The sequence below is a fragment of the Stenella coeruleoalba genome, assembly GCF_951394435.1.
Source record: "Stenella coeruleoalba genome assembly, chromosome: 14".
NCBI classification, from domain to species: domain Eukaryota; kingdom Metazoa; phylum Chordata; class Mammalia; order Artiodactyla; family Delphinidae; genus Stenella; species Stenella coeruleoalba.
Window position 1 is genome coordinate 17,183,181 of NC_137160.1, and position 24,495 is coordinate 17,207,675.

Below are 24,495 nucleotides of genomic sequence, written 5' to 3' on the forward strand. Positions count from 1 at the left end.
CTGAGCGCGGAAGGAAACGATCAATCATTTCCGATTTGAATGGCAAATCCAGTCTGTCTGCTTTAAACATGAGAGTTCAGGTCAGTCCGTTCAGGTCAGTCCGTTGGAAATCTCATGGTTCATCTGTCCCTTGAGTTATTAGCCAGTTGACTGAGAATTACAAATGGTGGGTGAAAGGCAGTGGCTTCCAGTGCTCAGTGCTTTAATGCAGCTGTATAATGGATCAGTAATGAACCTTAAGCCACTTTCTATGTTTGTGTAATAACCCTTATTTTTATGGCTACCCTAATATTCTTATTAATGTAGCAAAGTTGATAGCTGTTTCCATTTTGCCAGCAGAGATGTCCATATAACATTGGAAATATTGGTATGTATTTTGGTTATGCTTTGGTTATGGGTTGGTTCCTCGTTAAACCAAAACCCAGTTTAGGGTTTCCTTTGCAAACTTCTCTCAGTGTTCTAGATTTTGGGAAATGTTACTAGGTGTTGTTTCCTATATATTTAATTGGAGCTGGAGAATAATCTGTTTTGCCAATCTCTGTATCATGAGGTATAGGTAAATCTTCTGCTGTCACCCACAAATACATTTGTTTACATCCTTTCTCAAGGCTTGCGGTCAGCACATTTTTACTCCCAAATTGCTTTTGGACATTAGTGCATATGATTTCTATAACTATAAGGAGAAAACAAAAGGCTACTGGAAGAAATCTTGGAAGCCTGGTGTGTGCCTTAAATATTTATTCAGAGCACCTGTGAAAACGTCTGAGTCCTCAGACACCCTCAAGAGTTTGAATTGTGATTTCTTTTGGACATGTACCTCAATAACTTTAAAATGTCTGGTAACGTTATTGGAGAATAAATCAGATTTTATAAATTTCTAAACTCTACTTTGGCCAGGCTTTCGAAAACATAACTCAACATGTAAATGTCCGCTCTCAAAATTAAACAAGTTCAGAAGATGGTTATTTATATGACAAAGGATTGACTAGGGTTTCATTTCACAGCTGGCTCTAGCAGTGTGTTTAAAACAGTAGTGTCTGTAGCTTTTCCCTACTACCTCTGGTATAAGGGCAGGTACATCCCTACTTCAGAGATGTGAAAGCCTTTGGGAAGCATGTTCATTCTTTGAGGCCACTAGAGTGTCATTTATCTGTTGTTTTATTTAGACACATATTGTGGCAGCAGCAGTATATTCTATGTATCAATCACTTTTTTTAATCATGCAATTTTTTTAGTTACGCTTTTCCCTCAATTACTACCTTTGATAGTTCATTGCATGTTTCCGAGTGATTCAGAAGACCCGCTGTGGCTTCTCGAAGTCCTTCTGTACATCTGAAGATGCTGTTCACCTGTGAAATGTGGTTTGCAATGTGAAGATGGTGGTGACTACTTTGTGATTTCTGGAGGGATGGTTTTTGAGCCTGGAATGGACTCAATTTGGATTTATCTGACCCATTGTGTTCTCAGAAAAATGGAACTCCATTTATTTTTTTGAAAATTGAGTCTTAGCCTGAGGGTACATGTGATTTAAATATGGCTTCGTCCTGGCTAGCATTTTAATTTGGAGACCTAACTGATTAATAGTTCTCATGGAGAGACCGGTGGTGTTGGGAAGCGTGGCAATGTTTTGGAGCATTTGCCCCACGTGAAGATTGAAGAGGAGGCCCCATGTTAGGGTTAGTTTCCTAGGATTAAGGCTTGGCTCCAGTGCCAGCTCCTCTAGGCCAGGAAAAAAATCGCACTGGGTTGTCACCATCTGCTTTCCCTTAGTCTTCGAATTTTCATGGTTTCCGTCTCTTGTTTAGAAATACAAGTTTTGTTAGATTACCTGTAAGGAGTTGGTATTCATTTAACTTATTCTAGGGAGTGATGATAATTTTATAAAGCAGGTAAAAACAGAGAATGCGCTTAGAAACCTTAATACGCTGCTCTTCTTATCAAACAAGCCATTAAAAAGGATGGTTATAAAGCTTTTACTGTAATGTGGAAAATAGTCATCTCATAATACTAAGTAAAAATGCCCTAAATACTCAGGATACAAAACTGCACATGTCCTAAAAAGTATAACTTTGTAAAACAAAACAGCTGTAAAGAAAAATAATTGGAAAGAACTACCTTAGAAGAAAACAATGACTGTATTAGCATTCTGGGGTCATGGCCAGCTTCTTTTTTGCTTTCTTTCCCACCCCTACATTTTCTGTAAATGGGGTTGATTACCTTCATAATGGGAAAAAAATTTAACATGCTTTCAATTGTAAGACTTGGTCTTTGCAGATAATGACTGCTTGTATTTCATAAATCCGCTACCATTGTGCTTCTCTAGAGAAGTGGTCTCAATGCTCTTTGAAAGGCCATTGAAATTGATTGCTTTTTAGTGATCTTCATTTGCAGGGTAGTTAAATCTATATGCATTTTAGAGCATTGAAGTGATTGTAATTAGACTGATTCAGTGCGGAAGACTTACCTGCTTTGAACTTACTACTGCCTTTACTAGTCTGTTTTTTATTTTCACCATAGCCCACATGCGTGTACTAAGTGGCCCCTGTATATTTCAGGCAGCAGCTTAAATGCCATTTACAGATACTATAACGAAGTGGGCAAGAAGCCCACGATGAAGTGGAGCACGATTGACAGGTGGCCCACACACCCCCTCCTCATTCAGGTAAGCCAGCCACTGCCAGCTGCGTCTGTCACCCCAGCTTCTGGTGTGAGTCAGGTTCTTGTCCCTGCCTGGTCTGTGGGTGTCCCGAGTCTTACTGTTCTCTTACTTAAATTGTGTGCTGGGGATTAACAAAAGGTATTAGAGTCTTGATTTATTATGACAGGAGGAAATAAATTTAAAGATTAAAGGGTAAACTCTTTTCTTTCTTCAGATTAATAGTATTAGTTACAGACCATGGCAGAATTATGTTTTGAATTTTGTGTTTCACAGTGACCAAAAGAACGTTAAAGATTATGCGAGGAAAAAAAAAAGATTATGCAAGTTGTTTCATTTAATCTCCATTCATAGACTGAACAGCTGACAAACAGATCCTCTATTTTCTAAATCCTTTAAAATATCAAAAGATTTAAAAATTTTAAAGGTAATATATCTACATGTTCTGAGACAGAATAAATTTAACATTTCAATTGAGAAAGTTTCATATAGTAAAAGAAATTTCAAATTTCTCCTACATAGTTTATATTTGTAATATTTATAGTAATAGATGTTTGATTTTAGGAGAATCGGTTAAAGCTACAATTCTAAAGCTTTGAATTGGTGTTATTATGTACCTTTTCGCCCTTTGAATACGGGAGTACTACTGGCTATTGTCCTTGATCAAACAAATATTATTTTGTTCTGTTGGTGGAAGTTTCTACCTTCGAGTTAGTTTAGGTAGAAGAAATACTAAGTGATGTGGATTTCATGCATTTATTTTTCATTTCTCGGACCGTCTCTGGCAAAATACCAGCTTAACACTTTTTTGAAGCCTGGAGTAACTTAAAATCGATAACCACTAGATGGTGGTAGACATCGTTGAAAGCAGACCGGCTCGCCCCTGAGCAGACGGTGTTTTCCTTAGGCCCGTAGGTGCTGTCAAGGGTTAACGGTTAGGTTGAAATCCAGTTTTAAGTAAAAAGTGCGAAGTGAAAAGGAGGCACCTTCCCTCAGGGATGGGTGTAGTTTTGGTCTCAGTGTGGTGTCCTCCCCCACAACCTCCCTCCCAGTTTGCTCTTTGCTGGGTCCAGTCCGGACCGCCTGAGCCCCAGCCTGGCCTGCCTGTTCTGCTCTTGGAGGCCTGTGACTGGAAACAAGGGGGGTTTCAGGTTAGCACTGACATGTGGTCGCAGAGAACCGAGGGATCTGCACAGCATCTGCCTGCCCTAATTGAGGGAGTAATTAGATTTGCATTAATATTCAGTCCTTTGAAAAGGGGGGAAGCAGAAAGATGGAAAGGTCTCTTCACTGAGGAAGTCTCCCTTCATAAAATGAAAGGGAATTTTAGAGGCATTTATCTGCCCTCCTATATGGTGTGATTGAAGGCTCTGAGAGCCGCCTGCTTCTTTCATTCTGCAGAGGGATTGCGCATAGAAAATACCGCAGATGGATTTTAGATGATTTCAGGAACACTTCTGCTCGCCCACAGCTCCTCTATTTAGATAAAGGCTGAGTCTGTTGTAAGCTGTAACAAATTGTGTTTCTACTTGCAGTTATGCAAGATGATAAAAGGAAAAAATGCTACTAAAACTTTGAGGAAACAAAAATTTATGGTTCGATTTTATTAGTATCATGACGATTACGTGAGGAGATCTGATATCTAGTGGAAATAGAAAAAAACCCCAACTAAACAAAAACTAAAAGTAAAAACTGAAACTAAAAATTGTGTGTTTAGTCTACATTTCTATCAATACGTATTATAGGTAGTAATTACTCAAAATAGTCATTTTACTACTGTATCTAGCTGTTGGGATATTTGGTGTAAATGTAGGTTCCAGGCTCCTACTTAAACTTTGCATTGGGCCTCCTTATCTAGGCTTTTGTACAGTCTTTTCTGAGCATCCTTAGTCTCCAAACACTGCAGAGACCACCAGAAAATATTGCTTTTATCTGTATCTAATCCTATCACATTGACTCTATAGGTAAATTATAAATTTTGAAAAGGGAACTAATTCTCTAGGTACCGCTTTGTGCCTTAGAGCATTAATTTGTCAAATTTTGTGGGTTCTGGAAAGATTAATAATATCCCAATATTTATTAGGTAATAATTTGCTCATCCTATAGTATTAACCACTGATATATCAAAATGCCAACAAGTACAAATTTACATGGTTCTGGTAAATTGTCCTTTATAATTTTTTTTCATAATGCTTTAAAAACATTTTTATTTGGAAATAATTTCAAGCATTGGAAAAGTTACAAGACTAAGAATAGTATATAAGGAACTCTCATCTCTTTGTTTAGATTCACATATTAATAACATTTATCCCACTTGCTTTATCAGTTGCATGCTCTGTGTGTGTATGCATACGTATGTGTGTCTATGTATACATAATTTTTTTCCTGAACCTTTTGAGAATAAGTTTTTTATACACACACACACACACACACACACACACACACACACACAGACTTATAAAACCACCCTTTACACCTAAACAGCAGGCGTATTCTTTTCCATAACAATGATACAATAATCAACTTCAGCAAATTTAACACTGATACTTAAATCTATCTAATCTACATTCATATTCCAATTTTGTCCGTTGACTCATTAATGTCCTTTGTAGCATTTGCTTTATAAGTTAAATGACAGAGTGATTAAAGAGTGAGATCAAAGAAAGCCTCTTCAGATCTGGTATTTCAGCACCTATTGTTGTGACTGGGGGACGTGCCAACTAAGGAAGGGAATTAACTGGTCTGGTGGAGAGAGATGTGACGAGGAAGGGGGGCTGCGTTCTAGCCCAGCTTCCGCAGATGCCATGCGGCTGAGTGGGCTGAACGGGGCCCCCCATTCAGCCTCAGCTCCCCACTCTGTGGATTTAACGAGAGTTGGACAACCTCTCATCTGTTGTTATGAAGGCTGTCATGAAGATTGACTCAGTGAGGAAAAGGTCGTAAAAATAGAATCATTTTCTTATTCCTCTGTTATTTCTGTCTAATGTATTTTAATGTGATAGGCCTGAAAGCCAAGCTAAGGGAGATTTAGTAAGACCCTGTAAGCTGTTTTCCTGCTAGCCGAGCAAATGAGAGGTCTTAAAACAACTTCTCCTTCCCATCTGTGTTTCCTTTCCATCTGGAAGTGTGCCCTGTGCCTCCCAAGGGGAAGCGTCCAGAGCGTTCGTTTTCAGTGAGCCATTAGCGAGCTTTAGAAGTTTCCCATCAAATTCCCCAGGCCCCTGAAACCGTTATGAGCCATTTTGATGATGAACCAAAGCAAGAGAGACTGTACAGTTTGCAGTTTTTTTTACAAAGACAGTTCTGATGTTTGAGGGCTTCTCTGAGAGTTTTGGTGTCGCTCTCATTTAAAAAATATTTTCTTTTCCTTCCATGTCTTTAATCCCACTCCCTCCTTATCCCCCTTTCTTGGTGTTCCCATAGTGCTTTGCCGACCACATTCTGAAAGAACTGGACCATTTTCCACTTGAGAAGAGACGCGAGGTGGTCATTCTTTTTTCTGCTCACTCGCTGCCGATGTCTGTAAGTAAGAACATTCTGTTGGATGACCCAGTGGTAGAGGATTTTGAAATGTGTGACATGGACTCAGCTTCCGTTTGGCCTAAGCCCAGTGCAAGGAGGAACTCTAAAATCTCAAACTGAACTTGGTGCTAATTTTAGACTCGTTTCTTGAAGCCTAATAACAATTCATTCAGACTATACTATTGTGAATAGACATTGTCTTAATAAGTCCCTTTAAAATGGTAACTTGAAGATATATTCCTACCTAAGGATTTTTAATAAGTGGGACAGTTAAAAGGAGACTGCTTTTTGCCTGCCCTGTTGAAGGAACTCAGCCTGACGTTTCAGGGTGTTGGATTGTAGACTGCGCCACCAGGGAAGCCCTCAACCCCATTCTTTTGTCCTCAAGACTTGGGCTGTTTGAATTCCCAGAAGTGATTCGTTTTTTATTTGCCAAGGCTAGGGAGCACATTTTGGCCAGTGAATATAGAGTGTGTCAAGTTATGATCTGGTTGCTCCTGAGTTTCTCATATTACACTGGGTGTTCATTAAGATACCGCATCTGTGCCATCACTGTTGCATTTGTGGAGACAAGAATGATGGAGCTGGTGTATGTATGATATACAGAAGTGCTTGGGATAAGCAGCCAGTTTCATCAGCTTAGAACCAGCATTGTGCCCTAAAAACATTGCTTTCAAAGCTGGAGAGGTAGAGAATTACATTTTCTCAGGTGTTATTAAGGTTTTAACTCCAGGGATAATGGAGTTAATACAAGTGTCGTGTCTGGGGCCACTCTTCTAATTGGTCTGTGCTGCCACCTGGTGGTCACCAGGGGCAAGCCCGTTGCAGCTTCTCTCCCCTGCATGTCACCTAAGCGGTGCCAGGTTCAGCAGTAGGCAGCTCTGGAGAGAAATTTCTCTCTTCTGGAAGCCTGCCTGTTCTCTTTTCTGGTCCCATGCAAATTCTCTTCACATGTCCATCCTCTTGCTCTGTCCTTCTCCTTTTTATAACCGTCCTGTGTGTGATGAGGCCGTGTCTGAAGTGCCGGAAGGGAAGCTCTCTAGCCAGGAAAGGAGGAAGCACGTTTTTATACGTGCACGATTCCAGGTGCTGCCTTCTCTCCTCTCGTCTCTCACTTCACTTCCCGTTATTCCCCTCAAGGACTGAAGATGCTGCTTCCAGGTTTGCTTATTTGGGTTTTTTTTTTTTGCTGCCCAGGGTCTTGGGTGAGACTGAGAAATACCATGAAGTCAGGAGGATAAGGATGGGGTAGGGAAGGCAGAGGGATTGTCGAGCAAGAAAACTGTTCTCACAAGCTCTTCTTTTTCCCCTGCATTCGCTTCTAATGACTTTTTCCCCGTAATGACTTTTTAAAAACGTATTGTGTTGAAGTCATTTTAGACTTACAGAAAAGTTGCAAGAATAGTACAGTGTTCCTTTAGCTTCTCCTAATGTTGACATCTCACATAACCAGAGTCCAGTGATCAAAACTAAGGACCGAACGGCGGTACAGTGCTGTTACCTGAAGGCCTTACTCAGATGTCTCCACTTCTTCCTCAGTTGTCTCTTTTCTGTTCCAGGATCCAATCCAGGATCTTACATGGCATTTACTTGTCACGTCTCCTCAGGATCCTCCAGTCTGTGACAGTTCCTCATACTTTCCTTGTCTTTCATGACCTTGATATTTTTGAAGAGTGATTTTAGTAGAATGTTAGTTATTTTGTAGCATGCTCCTCCATTTGGATTTGTCTGGTATTTTCTCATGATTAGACTGAGGTCGTGTATTATCAGGAAAAAAAAACCCTGGGGTGGTCTGTCCTCAGTGTAGCATATCAGGGGAACATGCTGGCAGTATGTTTTACTACTCGTGACGTGATCCCTGGTCATTTGTCTAAGGTGGTATCTTCTGGATTTGTCCATTATAAAGTCACTATTTTTCTCTCTGTAATTACAAATATCTTAGGCAAGCTACTTTGAGACGGTGCAAATATCTTGTTGTTCCTCAGACTTTTGCCCACTAATTTTAGCCTCCATCAGTGGCTATTTCTGTGCTGTTCTAATGGTGACTCATTCCTTCTACATTTATGTTTCTAATGGCAAACTAACTTTTAGTAATATCATGAAAAGGTTCATCATTTTATTTCGACAATGTTTGTTGAACACCTACTATATTCCAGGCAGTCATCTATCCTCTATCGTAAGATATGGGAATGAACAAAATAGACAAAAATCTTTGCCTCCAGAGAATGGGGGAAGGGGGACGGATGATAAACGTAATACATAAGAAAATAATCTGGAACATTAGGAGATCATAAGGGCTATGGGAAGAAATAAAGCAGGGTAAGGGGGTTAGGGAGTCAGTACACAACTAAATATTAAAGAAGTAAAAGTAACACTTCTACTGAACATTTTCAGAGGCATTAGCAAGCTGTCCTGGCTGTGAGTAGCATTTACAGACACTGTGCACAAAGCATTGCCGCGGTCCGCTGTGGTGGGGAGAGTGGGGAAGAGGGATTAGAAGACACAGGCCATGCTCTTGAGGAGCCTGGAGTCTGAGCCCGCGTGCCGCTTCTTTCTCTTATTCCACTAGTGTTTACTCTGTGTCCACCTGGTCCCCATAGACTCAGTAGTTCTGTACACTGTCCGTACAGCACTCTTTCTTTTCTTTTTTGTTTTTCTTTTTTGCTGTACGCGGGCCTCTCACTGTTGTGGCCTCTCCCGTTGCGCAGCACAGGCTCCGGATGCGCAGGCTCAGCGGCCATGGCTCACGGGCCCAGCCGCTCCGCGGCATGTGGGATCCTCCCAGACCGGGGCACGAACCCGTGTCCCCTGCATCGGCAGGCGGACTCTCAACCACTGCGCCACCAGGGAAGCCCCGTACAGCACTCTTTCAATTTCATTTCTAAAATCAGGGAGTTCCCTGGTGGCCTAGTGGTTAGGATTCCAGGCTTTCACTGTTGTGGCCCGGGTTCAATCCCTGGTTGGGGAACTGAGATCCCACAAGGTGTGCAGCGCAGTCAAAAATAAAAATAAAATAAAATGAAATAAAATCAGCCCCTCAGGTGACTACCAAGAGTGAAGGCCCATCCCTTGTTGCCTCTTCCTTCCCAGCTTTTCTGTCTCATTTTCCCTATTTCAGATGGGGGATTGAAGAAACCCATCCTCCATCGTCATACGTTGTCAGTCTCCCATGAATAACCTGGACACAGAATTTGACATGTTCCTAAGGACCTTAGAGATGATTGAGTACAGTGTTCTCCTTTGGCTGATGAAATCGATCCAAGGAAGTTGGGCGTTGAGCTCAGATGGCATGGGCGTTAGCGCAGAAGACAAGGGGTGGCCTCAGTTCCAGGGCTCACGCCAACTCACTGCATAGTCCAAGGCTCTCAGAACCCTTCACGGTGTTGGTGACTGAACACCCGTGTCTCTGTTGCAGGTGGTCAACAGAGGGGACCCCTATCCTCAGGAGGTGGGCGCCACTGTCCAGAGAGTCATGGATAAGCTGGGTTACTCCAATCCCTACAGACTGGTTTGGCAGTCCAAGGTAGGTGGCTTCCACACATCTGCAGGCAGTCAGCTCTCTTGAGGATGTGTATTTTAGGACATAGTTATAAAATGATTAGATTTGGCCCTTTCACGTAGGCAGAATGTTCTGTAACCTGACTGCTCCCATGAGCAGAAAGAACTCTGCAAGCAAATAAGGAGGGAAAATCAAGTGACTACTGGAATTCCTCGATTCCATTGAAACAATAGATTATTTTTAATTGTAATCATAGGAATTGTTATATTTTGCCAATTTCGAGAAGGATTCAAGCTTAATATAGAAATACCAGAACCCATTACAGAAGGCGTAAAACGTGGCCCTCACTCTTACAGGGAGGTGTGTGTATGTCCAGGGCAGTGGGCTGTGGTGAGACGTGGGTCCCTGTGTGCATTCATCCTCCTTTCTCACAGGTTGGCCCGATGCCCTGGCTGGGTCCTCTGACAAACGAGGCCATTAGAGGGCTTTGTGAGAGGGGGAGGAAGAACATCCTTTTGGTTCCGATAGCTTTTACCAGCGATCACATTGAAACGCTGTATGAACTGGACATCGAATACTCTCAAGTTCTAGCCAGTGAGGTAAGTGTGGTTATCAATCCCGTTGTGATTTGTTTTAAAAGGAAACTCTCTCTGCAGTGATCTAACTGTGTCATTCAAAACTATTGTTCAGTATATATGTTTGCAGGTACTGTGGCCTCATTGTTCTGAATAATACTTCATCTGAGTACTGATCCGAACACATCAACTTAATTGCATGTTTGCAGCGGGAAAGCACTCTTGTGCCTTTGTAAAACTAGGCAGCCCAGGGATCACTGCAGGCGATATCATTTTGTTTAGTTTGAGTTACTATACCCCTTGAAAGTAACAAAAACTACATTTCCTTAAGAAAAAAATAATTGTACTTCTCACCAGTTTGGAGGAAAAGAACTTTCTTGTTCTATAATTCCTCTTCTTCACCTAAGAGTGCCCTTTACTTGGGCTGTTACACTGCTTCTGGTTGGGTTTCGAGGCACATAGGAGTCATCGCCATTTAAGAGAAGGGCGTGGAATGAACACTGGCACAGTGTGTGTAACTTCCTTGACCTCTGTATGCACTCACTTAATCAGCTCTTTGCTACTATGTTGTGATCAGTCTGATTATTGAAATAACAAATACCATTCCGAGTTGTCTTGTAATGTAAGATGGATGTGATTGTCATTCACATGGAGAAAAACTATTGTTGACCCATCTCGGGGCTTCTGAGGGCTGGCCAGAAACCCGAGTCCACTTCTTAGCATCGTTTCTATGGGAATCGTGGAACCCTTGGGACCCAAGGAGCCCTTCCCTCTCATCTTCCACCAGACCTCTTGGCCCTGGTCACCCCACGTGTGATGGATGGGGCCCCGGCCTCGAAGGATACTTCACCCTCTCTGGGACCAGGGGGCAGGTGCAAGGAAGGGTGGAGAGTGGACTGGGGGAGAGCTTCAGCAGCACCCGACCCCACAGGTCTTTGTACGGATGTACTGGTCATCAATCACACATTGATGAAGGTAGAGGGTGCCTAAGTTACTTGTCAGTAGTTCTGATAAGGAATTTATGGGGAAGTTGTAGTTGGCTAACATGAGGTTGTAGGGTTGTCTATGGACTTCATTTGCCGATGCCTTCTAGGGACTTCCCCAGCAGTCCAGTGGTTAAGACCCTGCACTTCCACTACAGATACAGGCGATCTCTGGTTGGGGAACTAAGATCCCACATGCCATGTGGCACAGCCAAAACAAAACAAAAAAATGATGCCTTCTATATCCCAGCAATGACCTTGGCTAATGGTGACCTCGCTAGAAAACTGAAGTGCGATGGTAGTTCATACCAGTGTATTTGGAAAACAAATTTTTGTTTGTATTGCATGAGAATTCACTCATTCATATAACCAAACTGAGGTCATCCCTTCGTAATCAAATGGATTATTAGTGACTAACATATTAGCCTATACAGAGAATAAAGAAAACCATCTACTACAGTTAATTTCCTTATTTTGCAGGGAGAATACACTACATTTAAAACTGTTAACTTTCTCTAAAAAGTAGTTTGAAATTTTTGCCCAAAATAGAAATTATTGCTTTTTGATAATAAAAATAATAAAGAACTCATTTCAGAGAAGTGTGACATAGAGAGTAGAACTCACTCAGACTCTTACCCCTGAGAGATATGTTAATATTTTGTTAAAAATAAGTCCCCTTTCCCTCTAATGTGCGTGTGTCTAATGGAAGTGGTACTCTTCTACACATTTAGTAAAAACGGTATTTTATTCACACTGTTTTTGTAACTTTTTTTCCTCTTAAAAATGTATTATGTATACATTAAAAATGTATTAGTATACTTTTTCTTTTTTTTTTTTACATCTTTATTGGAGTATAATCGCTTTACAATGGTGTGTTAGTTTCTGCTTTGTAACAAAGTGAATCAGCTATACATATACATATGTCCCCATATCTCTTCCCTCTTGCATCTCCCTCCCTCCCACCCTCCCTATCCCACCCCTCTAGGTGGTCACAAAGCACCGAGCTGATCTCCCTGTGCTATGCGGCTGCTTCCCACTAGCTATCTATTTTACGTTTGATAGTGTATGTATGTCAATGCCACTCTCTCGCTTTGTCACAGCTTACCCTTCCCCCTCCCCATATCCTCAAGTCCATTCTCTAGTAGGTCTGTGTCTTTATTCCTGTCTTACCCCTAGGTTCTTCATGACATTTTTTTTTCTTAAATTCCATATATGTGTGTTAGCATACGGTATTTGTCTTTCTCTTTCTGACTTACTTCACTCTGTATGACAGACTCTAGGTCCATCCACCTCATTACAAATAGCTCAATTTCGTTTCTTTTTATGGCTGAGTAATATTCCATTGTATATATGTGCCACATCTTCTTTATCCATTCATCCGATGATGGACACTTAGGTTGTTTCCATCTCCTGGCTATTGTAAACAGAGCTGCAATGAACATTTTGGTACATGACTCTTTTTGAATTATGGTTTTCTCAGGGTATATGCCCAGTAGTGGGATTGCTGGGTCGTATGGTAGTTCTATTTGTAGTTTTTTAAGGAACCTCCATACTGTTCTCCATAGTGGCTGTACCAATTCACATTCCCACCAGCAGTGCAAGAGGGTTCCCTTTTCTCCACACCCTCTCCAGCATTTATTGTTTCTAGATTTTTTGATGATGGCCATTCTGACCGGTGTGAGATGATATCTCATTGTAGTTTTGATTTGCATTTCTCTAATGATTAGTGATGTTGAGCATCCTTTCATGTATTTGTTGGCAGTCTGTATATCTTCTTTGGAGAAATGTCTATTTAGGTCTTATGTCCATTTTTGGATTGGGTTGTTTGTTTTTTTGTTATTGAGCTGCATGAGCTGCTTGTAAATTTTGGAGATTAATCCTTTGTCAGTTGCTTCATTTGCAAATATTTTCTCCCATTCTGAGGGTTGTCTTTTTGTCTTGTTTATGGTTTCCTTTGCTGTGCAAAAGCTTTGAAGTTTCATTAGGTCCCATTTGTTTATTTTTGTTTTTATTTCCATTTCTCTAGGAGGTATACATTTAAGATGTTTCTAATTTTTTGCTTTCATAAACTGCTCTGTAATAAACATCATTTTTCCAATTATTTTCTTAGAAATAATTCCTAGCAATGGAATGTAAATGTTGATACATATTTCATTGGATTGTCCTACAGAAATACATCCTTTAAGTCTCCCACGAACAGTGTTTGAGAACACTTGGGACTCCCCTGGTGGTCCAGTGGTTAAGACTCCTCACTTCCTCTGCAGGGGGCGTGGGTTCGATCCCTGCTCGGGGAACTAAGATCCTGCATGCCGTGCAGTGTGGCCAGAAAGAAAAAAACAGTGTTTGAGAACACTGACCAACTGGTTATCCTGCTGTTACTTCTACATGAAGTTTTGGAATATGATCAATGTCTTTTTAAATTGAGAACTATGTGTTTGCTGAATCTCACCATTTTCCCCTTCCCAGTCTTCTAACTTAAAAGATAAAGCAACAAAAAGGCCATCAGCATTTCAGAAAGGGAAAGAGAAGATCCTAGCTACCTGAGTAAATAAGAATTAGGTACTTGTCAGTTATTTGGGGGATAATTAGCTGGAATCAACGGGATATTTTTGGAGAGGGGAGCAGGGATGGCTGTAAACAATCCTTAGGTTTTTAATTTAGATCTTTCTATGTAAGAATATATTTAAAAACCCAACTCTGCGTATTGGATCCAATCTAGTTTCAATATACATTAAATTAATTTACCTCTTTTGGCACTTGGAATCAAAACGTATAAAAATTTAAGTCATTAAAGCAACATTCTGCTTAGGTAGAGTCTGTAAAAGTATGCATTAGAAAGGTAGACTAAAAAAAGAATGGTAGAGCTTCCCTGGTGGCACAGTGGTTGAGAGTCCGCCTGCCGATGCAGGGGACACGGGTTTGTGCCCCGGTCCAGGAAGATCCCACATGCCACGGAGTGGCTGGGCCTGTGAGCCATGGCTGCTGAGCCTGCGCGTCCGGAGCCTGTGCTCCGCAACGGGAGAGGCCACAACAGTGAGAGGCCTGCGTACCGCAAAAAAAAAAAAAAAAAAAAAGAATGGTAAGCAGATTTAAATTACTTGAGTATTCTATCAGATACAAACCTCAAAAATGGTTTGGAAACAAAGCACCCATGGGAAGGTAATGGGATGAGGGAAGGAATAGAAATTGAAGAGCAATTTTATGATAAAGGGGTGAAAATCAGCATCTATGTCTGGTTCCGGGACTGTTTTTCATTTCTGGGTAGTCTGGGAACACTTTGGTACTAAGACTTCGAGTTGTGTTTGTGTATGTGTGTTTATTTATTTATTTATTTTATTTTTTGTAGCAGTTTCTTTAAAAAAAAAAAAAAGGAAAATAAAACGTGTATGTGTTTTTCCTCCCTTTTCTCATTTGATTTCAGTGTGGGGTTGAAAACATCAGAAGAGCAGAGTCTCTTAATGGAAATCCACTGTTCTCGAAGGTATCTCTAGTGTTACAACCATTTTAGTAGAACATGTCGGAGAGCAGTCCTCTGAGAAACTCTTACAGAATATTGGTTTTCTCACATATTAGAACATTTTGAGTTCCAATTAATTACAAAAATAAAATCGAATCCCTTATGCTCTCGCTCTTTTCTCCTTTGGAGAGCCCCCGTTTTCTTATTTCTACCCACCTATCACTATGTCTAATTAAAAATCTGCCTTTCAGAGACAAGGTTCAGCAGGTGGGGTGAGAGGATTTCCTTCTCTAAAACCTGTATTTGAAACTTTTCTCTAAGCTGAGAATTCTTAAGAAAGGAAGACATCATAGAATTGGGTTCAAAGGGTTCATAGGTTTTGAATGGGGAGATGGGCGAGGGGAGGTGTGGGAAGCTGCGTCCGCTCTGCTGCTGATGGGTCTCTCCTGCTTGTTGTCTGTCTCCAGGCCCTGGCCGACTTGGTGCACTCACACATCCAGTCCAACGAGCGCTGCTCCACGCAGCTGACCCTGAGCTGCCCGCTCTGCGTGAATCCCGTCTGCAGGGAGACCAAGTCCTTCTTCAGCAGCCAGCAGCTGTGACCCCGCCAGAGCGCCGCGGGGATTTGGCCGGTGCCCAGCCTCCAGACACCTCCGAGGTGGAGGAGGATGTATTTAGCATTAGGGAGGGAGTCACATTGATGTGGGCGTAGCCTTTGGCTACAAATTGTGTACCTTCTTGAGGAATGGACTCTGAAATCCTTATTGAGGGGTATTTTTATAGACCAATACAGTAAGCATTTATAGTTCCCCTCTCTGGGTTAAGTTACTAGTTTGGAATGTCCACTAGGCTATTTTAAAAATGAGTTTTAAAAATTTATCTTATGAGATGCACACGTATTTTCAATACCGATTTTGGTTTTATTGCGCCCCAAAACCCCTGCAGGGGTACGGAGAGCGCTCTCTGTGGGGCTGTCAGAGTGAGTGAGGTCTGTTTACAATCTCATACTTGTGTTTTAAAGTGAACATAGTTGAGTAAATGAAATATAATTTGAAAAAAGAAAGGGTACCTGATCTTTCCGTCAGCCCCTGGGTTACAGGATGCTGGGCCGGTGATGTGGTTCCTACAGGGGCTGCTCTTGCCAGTGACGTCACTAGTAATCGGTCATTTTGGTCCTTGTATGTGAACCTCACTTTCCTCACCATGAAACCGAATCAAGTGTAGGTTCCAAAAGTGCTTTGAGATTCCCCAGGCACACAGGGCTGATAAACATGTAGCAATCCCACATTTGTCATCCCCACCTTGGTGGGAATCGTTGGTGCCACAGGAGAGGGGGGCTGGAAATGCTAATGAAGGGCTTCATGTCCAGAGCTCCTCTCAGGACCTCGTGGACATTTCCATTGAGCATCTTCTTCATCTTGGTGGAATGTCCCGTTTCCGCATATTTGTTTGAAGATTTATTTTATAAAGTCAAGGACGTTTGGTAACCTCAAATTCTTAATTTACAATTTTTATTATAAAAATTATGTAACCGTGCTATAGGAAATTTAAAAAATAGAGAAAAGGAAAATAACCACTCTAATGCAACAAATATGATTCATATTGTTGTAGTTCATGTTAGTCTTTTCCTGTGGATATCTTAGATGCCATTGTAATCTTGAATTTGTGAGTGAAAATTTGTCCTAAAATGTAGAAATAATGTAGGATCAGAGTCAGATCTTCTATACCTGGATTTATATGGATTTTAAAAATCTCTGATGGATCCATAGTGAATTTGTAAGAATTACTTTCTCTTTCCTTTAAGCCTTACAACTTTGTTCTTTGAAAGTGCCTTTCTTTTTTTTCTATTTAAGCCAGTGAAAGTATTAGTGGAGTCATAGACCTTCTATATTCAGTATTTACTATATTAATAAATATGACATCATTAAGGTTTTAACCAGTCTGATTCATTCTCTCTGTTAAATCAAAAGTAATCCAAATTCATTACTAATCAAAATTATTAAATAAGAGGAAATTACTTTGTGGTACAAGAAAAGTAACATACCATCCACGTTAGTTAACAGTTTTCCCACACTGATAACCGCTCTGAAATTTGAGTAGCATCTACACTTTTTTTTTTCCAAATTGGCTTTCCTTTTAGCAGATTGTGTTTCCAGAAGAGGGTACAAGGCATAGACAGTTGTTTAGAATTTTCCTCTTCTGTTTCCACGTACTTTGGGGGGACTAGGTTCAAGGTAGGCTTTGAGTGACCTTGGCGGGATGGCGTAAGGAGCAACTCGTGTGTTAGCCAGAGGGCAGAGTTTAAAGCTGGCGGCCATAAGAAAGAACTAACATTTGTGTGTGTACACGTGCGCTGGTGTGTAAGCCTAGAGCCCTTGACTGCACCCTTGGTACTGCATCTCTAAGCTCTCAACCCAGCCTATAAAACCCCTTCTGTCGGATCCTGAAGATGGCCCAGGAACGTGCTTCCCAACATTGGGTGGAAATGGGAAATTCATTGCAAGCTGGAAAAAGAAAATTCTGAGTTGACCCCAAAACTAGTGTCCTGAATTAAGGTCGTTCAGTTTCTCCGTTTTAATATGGAAATCCTCAGAGAAAGACAAAAGCTAATCTTTTCTTTCCTTATTTCTAAAAATTATAAAATTAAAAACATTTCATCAAGGTTGTACCCCAGACTTTGTAAATATCATTCCTAGGAGTGTTGTTCTAATTGCCTAATAATTGAGATTCCATTGTAAAAAAAACCCTTCAGTAACTTCTCCCAGTCCAGATGGCCTTCTGTGACATTCAGCTTTCTTTTTATAGAAGCTAGCATCATAAGGTTTCAGGGAATGTACATCAAATGAATTAAGCCTGAATATCGGATGGCTCAGGAAACCTGAATTCTGCTTAAATCATTGCCAGTTGAACTATCTAATCATGTCATAATTATATTGAAGTTTTATGTGCTTGCTTTCTAACATTCCTGGTTAATTCAAACAGTGGCACCTGAAAACTTGATCTTTTTTTTTTTTGCTAGATTTCTTCCAGCTGGACAGTTGTATGGTATGACTATTATCTAACCTTTGCCTTAAAAGGCATGCTTCTTTTCTTAATACACTTATTTTGGAAAGTATAAAGTGTGCCAAGCCATAAGGCACCGAGGTGAGTGGTGGGTACCGGTGGGCAGCCCAGAGAAAGAATCTGATGCTGCCAGTATTCGCTGAATAGCACCAACATGACAAGCAACAGCAGTGGGCGCCCTTTAGTGGAACCACGGCTCCCAGCGTGAGATGAGTCTTAGGAGGGCTCTGGGGAGTGGGTGACGTCCAGAGAACACATTCACAATCTAGGCTCCCAGGATAGGAAGAAGTGCTTCTGCTTTTGCTGTGGGAGTCTTATTAAGCCTTTCAACAGGGAAGAGGAAGTGGAAAACAAATGCACCCGTGATAATCAGTTTCTTACAATACATTCTGATAGTGTCCGCTTAATCGTTTTTAGCAGAAATCATTAGCTTCCATTTTTAGCATTAACAGCTCCTGGCTAAATTAGTCTACGGTAAGCCATTAGGAGGGATGTTGGAATTAAAAACATCTTTGGAAAAAAGCCTGGTTTGAACCTGTGTTATAAGCCCTTGGGCAGGAGTCGCCGGGTCCTGTTTCTGGTTGTTTGACAGCTGTCACTCTGATGTTCCAGGTGCTCTCTCAGCAGCCTGCTCCTGAAATGAAATCGCACAGGCCGGCTTTTTTCCTTCCACTCTCCCCAAGGGGTTGAAGCTTTACTTTCCTGACATATTAAGAAGTAATAGATTTTACCCTGAGAATTCATGAGGTATTTTTACCTTTTCCTTATTTTAAAAAAAATTATATACATGAGATGGGATTAACTGCACAGGCATACAAACAGGGGCTTGCTGGCCAATTGTTAAAATTTCAGGTTGTTACACATAACAATTATTAAAAGTGTTATATCTTACAGTTTAATTATATTTTAAAAAGTAACAAATACTCAAAAATCATTTCCCTATTATTTTACTATATTTTATCATCTTTATTCTAGAGGTTATTTATGTTTATGATACCTATATGATGAAAATACAATATAATGATGATGAGCTACTGTACGTCTCCAGCTTTGTTCAGTGACCGTGTTGGCAGCTTGAAATTGGCTACAGTAGGGCTATTTACGTTTGGAAATCAGCAAATACTACAACTTAGGGCTTCCTCGATTGTTTTGTTGATTACCTAGACTTAAAGTGGTGGAAAAAATGTTCATACGTATTAAAAGTTGTCATGTCTCTAGCCGTTACATGGTGAATAGCACAAAAATTTGAGGAAATATCCTCCCATTATGTGAAAACTGATAGCCGATTTATCCAAGTGAAGTTTTGATATACAAAGTTGTTTTACATTTGTATTACTCATTAATGTAAATGAAAACACCAGCATTCATGTCAGAACCATATAGGGCGGCTCCAGATGCAAGAGCTTGATAAAAGTCAACACAAGCATTCTTTGAGAATTAATTGATTATATGGAATTTACAGTAAAGAGAATTATGTATTTTATTATTACTTGTAAATTGTGCATCCTATATCTTTTATACTGGTGAAAGTTATAATAAACATACACACATGTATGTATAGATTGTTTCTTCAGAGAGCTGGTTGGTGACCATTTACCAAAACACTGCTGCCTCAAACGGGACTTTTCTGGGATGATGGACGTGGTCTATGTGGATCGCATGCTTGCGTTGTTCCCAGATTCATTATATATAGAGAGGTAGCTCGCTCTGTAGATCGCTGTCTCTTTAGAGTGGAAGCTACCCCATGGTTACTAGACATTTTAATCTTTTTAGTAAGATGCCAGTTGTGTCCAACAAAATCCCACGGGCCTGTTGTACTAAGAGGGGCCCTGAGAGGCGAAGGTTTGCTTATATCTGATAAACATCCTTATAGACAGAATCTTTGGACATATTCTCAGTCATTTCCACAGGAAATATCCCTTAGAAGTGGGTTTTCTGGATCAAAGGATATTTATGCAGATTTTAAAAAGAGGATTAAATGAGATCACATGCCTGATGTATTTAGTAAGGTGCAGTGTTTGGGTGGTGTGTGTGTGTGTGTGTGTGTGTGTGTGTTAAAGGCCCAATAAATGGTAGCTATTATTGACTTGTGTTACTCACTTGGTTAGCAAACGATGGCTGTCTTGTTCTCAGTGTGACTTTATTCTAGGAGGTGGAATTTTACTGTGTTGTTTTTTCATGAAGATGTGATGGCAGAACGAATGTTATCCTCAAAGTTCAGAGCACTCACAGAGCCTCTAGGAATCAGGGATCAATTCTCTAGTCCTGCCTTTTATGTTCCTTGTTGCATTTACTTTGGGTCACTTGCCCTGAGAAGGTCACAGGTAGAGAGAGAAGAGACAGACCCTAAAGCTGTCGATCCTTCTTCATCAGTAACTTTGCAAAGAGTTTGAATGTCGGGAGAAAGTTGAGTTTCAGGTTTAAACAACTTGGGGGATTATGTGTGGATTTCACTTACCCTTTACGGGTCTGCAGGTACCTGAGAGTTGCCTGTGTGTGTCCTGCCTGCCAGCCTGTCGCTGTGTGGCTCTCAGAGGGCAGAGCCGTCCATCAAAGCCGGGCAGGCCTCCAACTCAGGTAACCACTGCACTTACACAATTCTCCCTTTAAGAAACGTCCGCGGGGAATGTGTTCCTTCCTGTTTCTGCGCTTCTGAAGGTTTTTCACGTCCATGCTAACCCACTGCGGGTCTGGGCCAAGGCCAAGTTGCCCATCAATATTGTAAAGTAGCAGCGTTATAAAATTTATGGAAGACGCACAAAGGACAATTCCCTGAAGTGACCAGCCTGCTGAGAGGGGATGTTGGATAAAGGGGGATTTCCCACTTGGAAACAGTGTGACATCAAGTGCCCAGCTGGGGAGACCCTTTATGCTCGTGGGCTCAGAGCTTGGGGAAGAAGGAAATCTGACCTGGTTTCAAATCCCACCTACAACTGTTAATTTATTTGGTTATCTATTAACAGTCTCCTGACAGCTTACTTTTATGTTTAAAATTAAGTGCTTGATTGATTATTTTATGTAACAGCGATGGGCTGTTGTTCTATACATAAACCAACCCATTAGTGGGCTCTCTCATTACTGATCTCTTTCCTTCTTTCTTGGTTCATTTTGTGTGTGTGTGTGTGTGTGTGTGTGTGTGTGTGTGCATGCGTGCACCTGAAGGTTGGGAGAGCTGGAGGAAAGGACTCTTTGTTCTGGGCTTGTATACATTCCCCAAACTACACATCCACAAGGATTTTCCAGCGTCCAAGGATTAATTCTCAGCATGATTCACAGGTAGGGGCAGAGTCCCAGAGAATCTGTTATTATGCTGATTTCATTTTATCAAACAATCTTAGCATAAGCTCTCATTTTTAAGAACCTCGACTCTCCTTTTATCTGCTTTTGGAGGCATCTTCAAATCTTTCTGTCTTTCTAAGATTTGCGTCTGATGACTGGGACTCTATTATTTTAAGTTGGGTTTATTAAGTATTAAATAGGTACTCAGAGATGTCTGTAAGGGAGAACCTGCTGACTCCTGTGCTCAGGAAGTTTCCTCGTGGTCTGGCTGCTTGCTGGTCTCTCGGCCCTTGCGGTGGACAGGGGTGGCCTACACTGGCCTGACCTCCCAGGATGTTCATCTCTGGCCATCAGAACAGTATTGTTCCAGGCTCCTCGGAGCAGCACATACAAAGCAGGATCTGACCTGTGTTCTACCTGAAAAAGGTTGGGAAACGCTGGAAAGAAGTGTCAAGGATGACAATCAAATGCACCTCTGTGTCCACAGTACCATGTAAGAAGTAAACTGTGTTGTTCTTTTTCTAAGCTGCCCTCATTTGGGGTAGATGGTCCTTCCGATCTATAGATGAGAAGAATAGGTACAGGGACAGATGATCCAGTCCATCAGCCCTCCCTGCTGCTTTGCCTGTCATCTTAGAAGATCCATCTTAGAAGGAAGTCCAGCTCCCTTCATCTCACAACCCGAGGGTTCATCGTGAATAAACAAGCAATCTGTACCGTGGACCATACTTTAAGTAAGAAGCGTGTCCCAAGATTTCTATGGAAGCGGGTTTTGTAAATCTAATTACATTTTTCTTTTCTTTCCTTTTTTTTTTGTGGCCATGCTGTGCGGCTTGTGGGATCTTAGTTCCCCGACCAGGGGTGGAATCTGTGCCCCCTGCCATAGAATCGTGGAGTCCTGACCACTGGACCGCCAGGGAATTTCCTAAATCTAATTACATTTAACATGTATTTTGGGAGGCAAAGGAATCTAAAGGGAAGCATCAACAAAGTAAAGAATGTTTCTCTAACACACTCTCACCTCGGCTAATTTGTAAATCTGGGTTTTGGACTCAGGCTAGAACATGTCTGGGGTCAGTTGCCAAGTCTTCCTGAGAAAGAAACTGGGCTCCATTAGGCAAAAAGTAGATGGAATAATAGTCCAAAAAACTATTATTAGAAGCTGTATAATGGTAAAAGGCATGAGGACGGCACGTTGGTGTCTGGGCTGGGGGGTGGTGGTAATTTTCCAGGTGGCCTTTTTGTTCTCATCTCTCCTGCAAGAATAGAAATTTCAGTTTGACAGGACCTGCTGCTGCAGCACACAGATAGGGTCAGCCCCCTCTGGATCCACAAGTCCTAAAAATGCACACAACTTTTCCGAGAGGAAATCCTTATTCCATCTCATCTCAGTTCGCGAGGGCTGCTGTAACAATGTACCTCAAACTCAGTGGCTTAAAAAGCCCAGAAATTTATTCTGTCTCTGTTTGGAAAGCAAGTCCAAGGTGCTGGCATGGCTGTGCTCCCCACAGAGGCTCTAGGGAGGAGCTTTCCTTGGCTTTTCCAGCTTCTGGTGGTGCCAGGTTTTCCCTGGCTTGTGGCTGCATCACTTCAGTCTCTGCCTCCATCTTCCCATGGCTTCTCCTCAGTGTCTGCATCTTTGCTGTCATCTCGGACAAGGAGATGTGTCGTTGGATTTAGAGCCCACCAAGATAGTCCAGGGTGATCTCACCTTAAGATCCTTCATTACATCTGCAGGGACTCTTTTTCCAAAATGGGTCACATCCTAGGTCCTGTGGGTTAAGCCACAGACATGTGTTTTAGGGAGATCCCTTTCAACCCCCTGGAGCCCCCATCTTGCCTTTCCCAGAAGCCACTCCCACACATGCCTCAGGATCTGGGATGCTCCCATCTCCTGCTTTATGGTCAGAGCATAGAAATGGGGTCCCAGGGCTGAGGTGGATGGTTACAAGCACAAGCCTGGATTCCAACAGGACCTGGAACCCAGCCCTGGCTCCCCATGTACCAGACATGAGACCTGAGTAACCAAACCTCTCAGGATGCTGGTTCCTCATCTCTAGGATAAGAGTAATATCTACTAGCAGCTTGTTGTAAAGAAAAACCGAGATGACAGGTAAAAAGCAAATGCTGTGGACCAGAGTGATCGCTCACTATGGTAGCCATTATTACGGGCTGGGAATGGAGGAACCTGGGTGCTTCCATCTTGCCCGGTCCCAGTTAGCCACGAGACCTCTGGTGGGTCCTGCCCTTTCTGAGTATCAATGAAACAGATAAAGAGGCAGTGCTCCGACAAAGTGATGCCCGGCCTTTTCCAGCCACAGTGGCCTTGAACCCTCAACCAGGCAGAAACTACCCAGGAGTGCTCCGAGGCTCTGGCAGCTCTCAGTTTTGACCAGCTTTAGTAGAGTTCCTATATACTCTTAGACTGGGCTTCCAAAATAGCGTGGGGAATTTTGCAGCCCATTTAAAAATAATGTTTGCTGCTCAGTTATCCTTCGGAAAATGGTTTTGGTGGGTTGTACTTCACTTCCTGAGAAGGAAGCAGGTTATGGGATTCCTGAGTTAAAGAACAGTGTTAGAGAGCCAGCTCCTCAGTCCATTCTCCCATGTCGAGGTACGATTGTCCAGAACCAGAGGAATCATGACAGATTAGAGGTTGTCCTGGCACCTGAGCAGAGCCTGTGCTGAGCAGGCCCTAGGAAGGCACAAGTGCGATTTGAATTTAGATGAAGAAATCGAAGCTCAGAGAGGTGAGGTGACCTGGCCAAGGTCACACAGAGCTGGTCTTCCAACTCTCAGACCAGCATTCTTTCTTTCTAGGGTTCTTATTTCATCCACAATGACTTTTAGGTCCCACTGTTCAGGACACATTGTTATTCAACGCAGTTGTGCTTCTGTTCAGATATCATTAAAAATTTAGTCACCCCTCCCAGGGAAATGACCATCTGATGTGAAGTTAAAAGGAAAGGAGGAGGCTGTATGAGATAGAGCAGAGAGAAAATTCTTCCAAATGGAGGGTCTGCGATGAGGGCCTGGATGATGCTATATAATGTTTCCATTTCACAATAGAAGACACATTTTATTTGCAAACCAAATCTTTATTTAAAATGATAAGGCACATCTATGTTTTTCTCCCCGTGGTCTAGTCTCTGAACAGAACTTCTGCTCATACAAGGTTATTGGGCAATGTTCTCAAGATCTATTCATCAGTTTCTCAGCACCAGCATCTTCTCTGGCTAAGCTAGATATACTTTGATGTATATTTTTTAAAGAAATGAAACTGCTATAGTAATAAACAATGAGAGCACCGCCTGTTCAGCTCCCGAACTATTTGAATTGTATTTCTCATCAATTCAGAAATTAGTCTGACCTTTGCCCAGGGGCATGTGTGCCAGGTATTAAGGGCTGATGAGGGACAATCTGTGTGGTATGGGAGGTGACATCTGTTCTGCAGAACATGA

At 41.7% G+C, this 24,495-nt stretch overlaps 1 protein-coding gene across 1 annotated transcript in view; it reads left to right on the top strand.

The window, feature by feature from the left end:
• FECH (ferrochelatase) overlaps positions 1 to 19,238 on the top strand; it is a 38,568-nt gene extending 19,330 nt beyond the window's left edge. Inside the window, exons 6-11 of the mRNA XM_079943347.1 lie at positions 2,556 to 2,662; positions 6,080 to 6,178; positions 9,594 to 9,701; positions 10,112 to 10,276; positions 14,657 to 14,716; positions 15,160 to 19,238. Of these exons, the coding sequence (XP_079799473.1) occupies positions 2,556 to 2,662; positions 6,080 to 6,178; positions 9,594 to 9,701; positions 10,112 to 10,276; positions 14,657 to 14,716; positions 15,160 to 15,294 (674 nt within the window). The 3' untranslated portion in view covers positions 15,295 to 19,238. The remainder of the gene's footprint in view (positions 1 to 2,555; positions 2,663 to 6,079; positions 6,179 to 9,593; positions 9,702 to 10,111; positions 10,277 to 14,656; positions 14,717 to 15,159) is intronic.
• The last annotated feature ends 5,257 nt before the right edge of the window (positions 19,239 to 24,495 follow it).